The 10,771-nt window shown below is 43.8% G+C and overlaps 1 protein-coding gene across 1 annotated transcript; it reads left to right on the top strand.

The window, feature by feature from the left end:
• The first annotated feature begins 283 nt into the window (after nt 1-283).
• Nucleotides 284-10,390, top strand: saga (S-antigen; retina and pineal gland (arrestin) a). The gene is made up of 11 exons (XM_052477309.1): nt 284-357; nt 849-929; nt 4,428-4,488; nt 5,045-5,089; nt 5,435-5,634; nt 5,941-6,000; nt 6,281-6,348; nt 7,308-7,443; nt 9,512-9,596; nt 10,017-10,089; nt 10,249-10,390. The coding sequence occupies exons 2-11, from the start codon at nt 882-884 to the stop codon at nt 10,388-10,390; spliced, it is 918 nt and encodes a 305-aa protein (XP_052333269.1). The 5' UTR covers nt 284-357; nt 849-881.
• The last annotated feature ends 381 nt before the right edge of the window (nt 10,391-10,771 follow it).

The raw sequence follows: 10,771 nt of genomic DNA, 5'->3' as shown, positions 1-10,771 counted from the left end.
AGAGGAGTAGCGCGTGACTCCTGGCTAATGCTGGAGAGTGTGTGTCCTCGTGTCAGAGGGACCTCTCACACCATCTGTGTGTGTGTGTGTGTGTGTCTCTCTCTCTCTAATCCCACCCTGTGCTGAGCAAAGGGGAACCAATCCCAATCCGCTCAACTAGGTACAGTGGGCCCAGGAAGTCTGTGTGTGTGCGTGAACATATCTGTGTGTGTGTCTGCCTGTCTGTCTGTCTCAGTGTCATTGTGAGGCAGAGAGACTCACCTGATTGGTCAGGGAATACATTGACGGACACAGGGTACAAATAAAAGTCACTCCACCACTGTTCTCCTCCGATTGTCTCCTGCTCTAGCAACACAGGTCTGTTTGTGTGTGTGTGTGTGTGTGTGTGTGTGTGTGTGTGTGTGTGTGTGTGTGTGTGTGTGTGTGTGTGTGTGTGTGTGTGTATGCAGTCACACTGCGCTACTGTAAGTTAAACAGTTTGTTACAATGGTGGTTGGCAGTTAGGCAGTGAGGGGAACGATGGGAAACAATCGTATTGGATTCTTGGCTGAGATGTCATATGTCAATTTAATGTTGATTAGGGGTTTGTGTGTCAGGAGGGGTTTGTGTGTCAGGAGGGGTTTGTGTGTCAGGAGGGGTTTGTGTGTCAGGAGGGGTTTGTATGTCATTGTGAGATACCATGTTCAAAATACACACAGTGTTGTGTTTATTAGGATATTCTTTACTGAACTGTAAATACCGGGTGGTTGTTCAAATTAATAATGGCATTAGTAAAGAAAGCTTTGGGGATTTTGTCTAATCAATTATTTATCTCCCTCTCTTCTCTCTCTCTCTCCGTAAACCCATAGATCTCATACTCATAGATTTTCCAGTTTGCCACCATGAGTCCCAAGAACGTAATCTTCAAGAAGATGGCCAAGGACAAGTCGGTGAGTGTGTGTGTGTGTGTGTGTGTGTGTGTGTGTGTGTGTGTGTGTGTGTGTGTGTGTGTGTGTGTGTGTGTGTGTGTGTGTGTGTGTGTGTGTGTGTGTGTGTGTGTGTGTGTGTGTGTGTGTGTGTGTGTGTGTGTGTGTGTGTGTGTGTGTGTGTGTGTGTGTGTGTTCGTATGTGCTAAGCATTACATTTGACTATTCTTGATATTTCACACATTGACTTGTGTTTGACAAGCAAACCTAACAATAGTTCTGCTCACTTAGCACTTACATATCCCTCAGTAGTCTCTTTCCATAGTTCTGCTCACTTAGCACTTACATATCCCTCAGTAGTCTCTTTCCATAGTTCTGCTCACTTAGCACTTACATATCCCTCAGTAGTCTCTTTCCATAGTTCTGCTCACTTAGCACTTACATATCCCTCAGTAGTCTCTTTCCATAGTTCTGCTCACTTAGCACTTACATATCCCTCAGTAGTCTCTTTCCATAGTTCTGCTCACTTAGCACTTACATATCCCTCAGTAGTCTCTTTCCATAGTTCTGCTCACTTAGCACTTACATATCCCTCAGTAGTCTCTTTCCATAGTTCTGCTCACTTAGCACTTACATATCCCTCAGTAGTCTCTTTCCATAGTTCTGCTCACTTAGCACTTACATATCCCTCAGTAGTCTCTTTCCATAGTTCTGCTCACTTAGCACTTACATATCCCTCAGTAGTCTCTTTCCATAGTTCTGCTCACTTAGCACTTACATATCCCTCAGTAGTCTCTTTCCATAGTTCTGCTCACTTAGCACTTACATATCCCTCAGTAGTCTCTTTCCATAGTTCTGCTCACTTAGCACTTACATATCCCTCAGTAGTCTCTTTCCATAGTTCTGCTCACTTAGCACTTACATATCCCTCAGTAGTCTCTTTCCATAGTTCTGCTCACTTAGCACTTACATATCCCTCAGTAGTCTCTTTCCATAGTTCTGCTCACTTAGCACTTACATATCCCTCAGTAGTCTCTTTCCATAGTTCTGCTCACTTAGCACTTACATATCCCTCAGTAGTCTCTTTCCATAGTTCTGCTCACTTAGCACTTACATATCCCTCAGTAGTCTCTTTCCATAGTTCTGCTCACTTAGCACTTACATATCCCTCAGTAGTCTCTTTCCATAGTTCTGCTCACTTAGCACTTACATATCCCTCAGTAGTCTCTTTCCATAGTTCTGCTCACTTAGCACTTACATATCCCTCAGTAGTCTCTTTCCATAGTTCTGCTCACTTAGCACTTACATATCCCTCAGTAGTCTCTTTCCATAGTTCTGCTCACTTAGCACTTACATATCCCTCAGTAGTCTCTTTCCATAGTTCTGCTCACTTAGCACTTACATATCCCTCAGTAGTCTCTTTCCATAGTTCTGCTCACTTAGCACTTACATATCCCTCAGTAGTCTCTTTCCATAGTTCTGCTCACTTAGCACTTACATATCCCTCAGTAGTCTCTTTCCATAGTTCTGCTCACTTAGCACTTACATATCCCTCAGTAGTCTCTTTCCATAGTTCTGTTCACTTAGCACTTACATATCCCTCAGTAGTCTCTTTCCATAGTTCTGCTCACTTAGCACTTACATATCCCTCAGTAGTCTCTTTCCATAGTTCTGCTCACTTAGCACTTACATATCCCTCAGTAGTCTCTTTCCATAGTTCTGCTCACTTAGCACTTACATATCCCTCAGTAGTCTCTTTCCATAGTTCTGCTCACTTAGCACTTACATATCCCTCAGTAGTCTCTTTCCATAGTTCTGCTCACTTAGCACTTACATATCCCTCAGTAGTCTCTTTCCATAGTTCTGCTCACTTAGCACTTACATATCCCTCAGTAGTCTCTTTCCATAGTTCTGCTCACTTAGCACTTACATATCCCTCAGTAGTCTCTTTCCATAGTTCTGCTCACTTAGCACTTACATATCCCTCAGTAGTCTCTTTCCATAGTTCTGCTCACTTAGCACTTACATATCCCTCAGTAGTCTCTTTCCATAGTTCTGCTCACTTAGCACTTACATATCCCTCAGTAGTCTCTTTCCATAGTTCTGCTCACTTAGCACTTACATATCCCTCAGTAGTCTCTTTCCATAGTTCTGCTCACTTAGCACTTACATATCCCTCAGTAGTCTCTTTCCATAGTTCTGCTCACTTAGCACTTACATATCCCTCAGTAGTCTCTTTCCATAGTTCTGCTCACTTAGCACTTACATATCCCTCAGTAGTCTCTTTCCATAGTTCTGCTCACTTAGCACTTACATATCCCTCAGTAGTCTCTTTCCATAGTTCTGCTCACTTAGCACTTACATATCCCTCAGTAGTCTCTTTCCATAGTTCTGCTCACTTAGCACTTACATATCCCTCAGTAGTCTCTTTCCATAGTTCTGCTCACTTAGCACTTACATATCCCTCAGTAGTCTCTTTCCATAGTTCTGCTCACTTAGCACTTACATATCCCTCAGTAGTCTCTTTCCATAGTTCTGCTCACTTAGCACTTACATATCCCTCAGTAGTCTCTTTCCATAGTTCTGCTCACTTAGCACTTACATATCCCTCAGTAGTCTCTTTCCATAGTTCTGCTCACTTAGCACTTACATATCCCTCAGTAGTCTCTTTCCATAGTTCTGCTCACTTAGCACTTAAATATCCCTCAGTAGTCTCTTTCCATAGTTCTGCTCACTTAGCACTTACATATCCCTCAGTAGTCTCTTTCCATAGTTCTGCTCACTTAGCACTTACATATCCCTCAGTAGTCTCTTTCCATAGTTCTGCTCACTTAGCACTTACATATCCCTCAGTAGTCTCTTTCCATAGTTCTGCTCACTTAGCACTTACATATCCCTCAGTAGTATCTTTCCATAGTTCTGCTCACTTAGCACTTACATATCCCTCAGTAGTCTCTTTCCATAGTTCTGCTCACTTAGCACTTACATATCCCTCAGTCGTCTCTTTCCATAGTTCTGCTCACTTAGCACTTACATATCCCTCAGTAGTCTCTTTCCATAGTTGCTTGTCAAGTGGCTGTGGAAAGAGACTATTCACTTAGATATTTCATGACTGTGTTGTCGTTAGCAAAGTGATGGCGTTAACAGGTGACACGGATGAAGCCATGCGTATGACGGATTACATTGAGATTAGATTAATGTATTACTCCTCTGAGGTGTGTGTGTGTGTGTGTGTGTGTGTGTGTGTGTGTGTGTGTGTGTGTGTGTGTGTGTGTGTGTGTGTGTGTGTGTGTGTGTGTGTGTGTGTGTGTGTGTGTGTGTGTGTGTGTGTGTGTGTGTGTGTGTGTTAAAGGATACGCAACACATTTTCCCCAAGGAAAAAAGGCTTGCAAGTGGGTTTAGAATGCTGTGAATGTGTTTACATGTGTTTGAGTGTTTATGTGTTGTGTGCATATGCATGTTAATGTGTTGACATCCAAGTGAAGGCCTCAGGTGTGATTTTATGTTTATGTACTCGATCAGGTTGGAGTATACATGGCGAAGAGGGACTTTGTGGATCGTGTGGACTCTGTCGAGCCAGTGGGTAAGCTCAGCTCATATACTCTCTTCGTCAATTAAAACAATCCGGCCGTGAACCAATCAGCAACTCAACAAGTCAAAAACGAACCAATCATTACACAGCAAAACACATAACACACTAAGGGCAAACAATCGAACACACAATTGATCGAATGCTGCCAGATCTAGCTGAATCTACATAACAGATGACCTAGGATGTTTAATTTTCTCAAAGGCCACTTTTGAGGTCAGAAAACGTCTGACAAACTTAGATATTGTAATGTCCCTTTAATTGAAACCCCTCGTTTAAATAACTGGATTCACAGTATTACTTTAGACAAGAGCCTTAGCAATAAACACTTACATCAATTAGTTCTTCAGAGCCTTTGGCCAGGAATCAATCAAACACAGATAAACTACCTGCAGATAAACAACCAATGTGATCTCCACAAACCTCTGAGAAACGGCCTTTAGAAGTCCATTGCTGTGCACCCGTTGCTAACCTGCATTGGTTTGAATCCTGGCCGCTGTCTTGTCTAATGCTGTAAAGTCTAACCTATGTTGTTCTTCACTCACAATAGATGGTGTCATACTGGTTGACCCTGAGGTCCTCAAAGGAAAAAAAGGTCTGCGTCTCACCAAACGTGTGCGTGTGCGTGTGTATGTGTGTGTGCGTGTGTGTGTGCATGTGCACATGGGCAAGTGTATGTGCTTGTGTGTGTGGAACAGGGTAATTGGGCTCCATTTTATTTGAAGGCAGTCAATTCAGAAAGTGATCTGAATTCAAATTAATACAACTTTGTTTTTTTAAAACAACTTATGAAATAAATTGCTTTTATTTGTAAGTCGCTCTGGATAAGAGCGTCTGCTAAATGACTTAAATGTAATGTAATGTACTTCAACTTTTATTGAGAAGCTATAAATATTTTTTTTTTAAATAGCAGTACTCATATATTTTTGCCGCCCCCTAGCGTTCGTCCAGCTGTCCTGCACGTTCCGGTACGGTCGTGAAGATATGGACGTGATGGGAATTGCCTTCCGTAGGGAGATCTACATAGCCATCCGCCAGGTGTATCCGCCCATACAGGACAAGGAGCAGTCCACACACACCAAGATGCAGGGCAAACTGCTGCGCAAACTGGGAGACAATGCCTTCCCTTTCTTTTTCGAGGTGAGGGCCCAAGAACCTCAAGAGATACCAACATTTTATTGCACATTGCAAATTAAAAACACATGTACATGTCAAGGAAAACACAAAACTCACACACACACACACACACACACACACACACACACACACACACACACACACACACACACACACACACACACACACGCACGCACGCACACGCACACGCGCACACACACACACACACACACACACACACACACACACACACACACACACACACACACACACACACACACACGCCTCTCGTTCATCTTAATTACATTTGTGTGTGTGTGTGTGTTTCAGTTCCCTGATAACCTGCCTTGTTCAGTGGGTTTGCAGCCTGGCCCTAATGATTCTGGGAAGGTAAGGATCGTGAACCTTGAGCTGGTTGTCTCTTACATTGCATAATTTTATCATGTTATATTTCTTCGTTATATTTGAAATGAATACACTGTATTTTGTATTCTGAGTATATTGTGACGATTGACGTATATAGTTCATATAATCTAAAAAGTAAGAAAAATCTATCTCTGATTGTGAGCTCTGTTGTTGTCTTGGTAGCAATCTATCTCTGATTGTGAGCTCTGTTGTTGTCTTGGTAGCAATCTATCTCTGATTGTGAGCTCTGTTGTTGTCTTGGTAGCAATGTGTCGTGGAGTTTGAGGTCAAGGCCTTCAGTGCGGAGAGCCAGGAGGCCAAAGTTCGCAAACGGTCAGTGGAGTTTTCTCTGTCCCAAAATAACCCCCATTCCTAAACCCAAGTCTCCACCATCGGCCCTGGAGAGCTGCTTTAACAGAAATAGCCGGTTGTGGCTCTATATCACAACAAACGTTGATGGATGGTGTCACGAAACCAATAACTAGCCTTCCAATGTTGTTGCACATGCTTTGTTTAGGGGTCCTAGGCCTAGTTACATGGTCTGTAACTTGAATGAATGTGTGCATTTTTGTGAGAAATCAGCGTTTGAGGACCATGTTGGATGCACATGTGCCCAGGGAGACAGCCATTTTCCTTTAGGCAAAGGGCCAGCTCCTTCTTGATCTCTTGGTCGGCCAGTCCAAACTGACTATTATTTGTTCTGTTGGTGACAAAACAGAAATATGTAGAAAAGGAAAAATACAAAAGGCATGACCAAACTAAAGACTCAAAAAGAAACAAAAGGCCCCATGGACACCAAACTAAACCAACAGCTTCACAACCCCTCCAGCTGGGTCAGTGACAATCACATAATTGTCAGCACCTGTTTCCTTATCAACCAGGCTGAGTGTGGAATTGGTAGTGGGCTGTAGCGTGCTGTCTAAACTACCTAACATATTCCACAACAATGGTTCTATCTCATCCATTCCCTCCCTTCCTCTCCCTATCTCCCTTCCTCTCCCTATCTCCCTTCCTCTCCCTATCTCCCTTCCTCTCCCTATCTCCCTTCCTCTCCCTATCTCCCTATCTCCCTATCTCCCTTCCTCTCCCTATCTCCCTTCCTCTCCCTATCTCCCTTCCTCTCCCTATCTCCCTTCCTCTCCCTATCTCCCTATCTCCCTCTCTCCCTATCTCCCTTCCTCTCCCTATCTCCCTTCCTCTCCCTATCTCCCTTCCTCTCCCTATCTCCCTTCCTCTCCCTATCTCCCTATCTCCCTATCTCCCTTCCTCTCCCTATCTCCCTTCCTCTATAGGAGTACCGTGCATCTGATGATCCGGAAGCTGCAGTATGCCCCGGAGAATAGCGGGACGGCCCCCTCTGTGAAGACCACCCGTGAGTTTGTCATGTCCGACAAGCCCCTGCACCTGGAGGCGAGTCTTGACAAGGAGGTGGGTAGGATACCATGAGAGTTAACAACACATCACTGGCCTTAGATTTGATGCATTTGCTCATAAATGATTAGTGAAGCATCTACAGTGCATTCGGAAAGTATTCAGACCCCTTCCTTTTTTTACACATTTTCTTACATTACAGCCTTGTTCTAAAATGGATTAAATTGTTTTTCCGCACACACCTGTCTATATAAAGGTCCCACAGCACATGTCAGAACAAAAACCAAGCCATGAGGTCGAAGGAATTGTCCGTAGAGCTCTGAGACAGGATTGTGTTGAGGGACAGATCTGGGGAAGGGTACCAAAACATTTCTGCAGCATTGAAGGTCCCCAAGAACACAGTGGCCTCCATCATTCTGCAGCATTGAACGTCCCCAAGAACACAGTGGCCTCCATCATTCTTAAAATGGAAGAAGTTTGGAACCACCAAGTCTCTTCCTAGAGCTGGCCGCCCGGCCAAACTGAGCAAATTGGGGAGAAGGGCGTTGGTCAGGGAGGTGACCAAGAACCCGATGGTCACTCTAACAGAGCTCCAGATTTCTTCTGTGGAGATGGGAGAAACTTCCAGAAGGACAACCATCTCTGCAGCACTTCGCCAATCAGGCCTTTATGGTAGAGTGGCCGGACATAAGCAACTCCTCAGTAAAAGGCACATGACAGCCCGCTTGGAGTTTGCCAAAAGGCACCAAAGGACTCTAAGGACAATAAGAAACAATATTCTCTGGTCTGATAAAACCAAGATTGAACTCTTTTGCCTGAATGCCAAGCATTGCACCTGGAAGATACCTGGCACCATCCCTACGGGGAAGCATGGTGGAGGCAGCATCATGCTGTGGGGATGTTTTTCATCAGCGGGGACTGGGAGACTAGTCGGGATCGAGGGAATGATGAGCAACCCAAAGTACAGAGAGATCCTTGATGAAAATTGACTCCAGAGCGCTCAGTGACCCTAAGCACACAGCAAAGACAACGCAGGAGAGGGTTTGGGACAAGTCTCTGAATGTCCTTGAGTCACCCAGCTAGAGCCTGGACTTGAACCCGATAGAACATCTCTGGAGAGACCTGAAAATAGCTGTGAGGCGATGCTCCCCATCCAACCTGACAGAGCTTGAGAGGATCTGCAGAGAAGAATGGGAGAAACTCCCCAAATCAGGTGTTCCAAGCTTGTAGCTTCAAACTCAAGACTGTAATCGCTGCCAAAGGTGCTTCAACAAAGTACTGAGTAAAGGGTCTGAATACTTATGTAAATTGTGATATTGCATGTTTTTATTCGTAAAACATTTACACAAATTTCTAAAGAACTGTTTTTGCTTTGTCACTATGGTCTATTGTGTGTGTACTGATAAAGGGGGAAAAAATGATTTAATACATTTTAGAAAAAGGCGGTAACATAACAAAATGTTGAAAAAGTCAAGTGGTCTGAATACTTCTCGAATGCACTGTATACAGTGTTTGTTGAAAGTGGGACCAGCGGTCGTATGTATTGAGAGTAGGATTTCTTATATAGGATCAGGTCCCCCCCCCCTGTCATGTTATCTTTTTCACTGTGATCTAAAATGAAAAACTGATCCTAGATCCGCACTCCTACTCTGAGAAGCTTGATACACACAACCCCAGCTTTTGCATGTGCTGGGGCTTGTTCAATGGGGTCCAACATTTCAAACATTGCTGGTATACATGTTATTTATAGACCTGGGATTCTTTCAGCGCGTTTCATATGGTCATATGGCCACAACAAACAAAATGGCTGCCACAAGGAGCCTCCTCTCTGACATTATTTCCCTTGCAGATCTACTACCACGGAGCCCTCCTCTCTGACATTATTTCCCTTGCAGATCTACTACCACGGAGCCCTCCTCTCTGACATTATTTCCCTTGCAGATCTACTACCACGGAGCCCTCCTCTCTGACATTATTTCCCTTGCAGATCTACTACCACGGAGCCCTCCTCTCTGACATTATTTCCCTTGCAGATCTACTACCACGGAGCCCTCCTCTCTGACATGATTTCCCTTGCAGATCTACTACCACGGAGCCCTCCTCTCTGACATTATTTCCCTTGCAGATCTACTACCACGGAGAGCCCATTAATGTGTGTGTCAACGTCACAAACAGCTCCAACAAGAATGTGAAGAACATCATCGTCTCTGGTAAGGAAAGACCAACACGTGTGGCAAACTTTCCAAACGGACACAAATGAGAACAAGAAATCTACTCGATATTATATCAAAGCTGTAAAAAGCAGTACCCCCCAATTTGCAAAAGCACCAGATGTAAGAACACATCATATCTCCCTTATTATATTCCTACATGATTTGTGAAGTATCTATTTAGGCATTTTAAAAGACTTTATGTGTCCTGTGCGGCTCAGTTGGCAGAGCATGGCGCTTGCAGCGCTAGGGTTATGTGTTTGTACCAGTATGAAGAACTCAGTACTGTAAGTCTGGATAATGATAAAATGATAACATGTAAATGTAAAAAATGTTTTGAAGCCTTGAGCCCTAAAAGTTAGTTTTCAAAATGTGACTGGAGATGTCATACTCGTTCTATCTCTATATATTATTTCTCAGTGGACCAGGTGGCCACTGTGGTGTTGTATTCCAATGACAGCTACGTGAGGGCAGTGGCCTTAGAGGAATCTGGGTAAGCATCCAGCCTTTGAATGAACACATGTTTAAACTGCACTAAACCACAATGGAAATTATATTTGAATCATTAGAATCAGCTATGCAGTGTGACTGCAATACATGCAACCTGGAAAGCACCCCAACATGTCTAACTCGGACTCTCCCATTGGTCTAGGGATGCTGTTGCTGCTGGTGCAAGCCTGAAGAAAGTGTACACCCTCACTCCCCTATTGGTCTGCAACCGGGAGAGGCGGGGCATAGCTCTCGATGGCAAGTTGAAGCATGAAGACACTAATCTGGCATCGTCTAGCATGTGAGTATCCCGTCAGTCGTCGCCAGCTAGTAAAACAAGTGGAGGACAATCTGGGTTGTGTTCATTAGGACACTCCATAGCAAAACATTTGGAAAATGAGAAACGATTCTTACTGGGCAAGTTCTAATAGTACCTCCCCTTTACATTTTCGCAACATTTTCATTCGTTTGTGCCTACTGAACACGACTATGTAACATTCAAATATATTGTGTAGAACAGACATCCCAGCAAACCAAAATTGGTTCTGTAGAAAGTTCCCAGAACACTCGTTAGGTCGTGTGTTCTCAAAACACAAAAAATATCCTGATGATTATACACTGAACAAAAATATAAATGCAACATGTAAAGTGTCGGTCCCATATTTCATGAGCTGAACATCCCTTTT

This window comes from Oncorhynchus keta, chromosome 23, assembly GCF_023373465.1.
Source record: "Oncorhynchus keta strain PuntledgeMale-10-30-2019 chromosome 23, Oket_V2, whole genome shotgun sequence".
In the NCBI taxonomy this organism is placed as follows: domain Eukaryota; kingdom Metazoa; phylum Chordata; class Actinopteri; order Salmoniformes; family Salmonidae; genus Oncorhynchus; species Oncorhynchus keta.
Note: the sequence above shows the minus strand (reverse complement) of the source record. Positions and strands in the feature narration are given on the sequence as shown.

Excerpts from the sequence above, each read along its gene's own strand:
- saga (XM_052477309.1), top strand. The coding sequence starts at position 882 with ATGAGTCCCAAGAACGTAATCTTCAAGAAGATGGCCAAGGACAAGTCG. Across the intron at positions 6,349-7,307 it reads GAGGCCAAAGTTCGCAAACG|GAGTACCGTGCATCTGATGA; the intron begins GTCAGTGGAGTT and ends CTTCCTCTATAG. Across the intron at positions 10,090-10,248 it reads GTGGCCTTAGAGGAATCTGG|GGATGCTGTTGCTGCTGGTG; the intron begins GTAAGCATCCAG and ends CCATTGGTCTAG.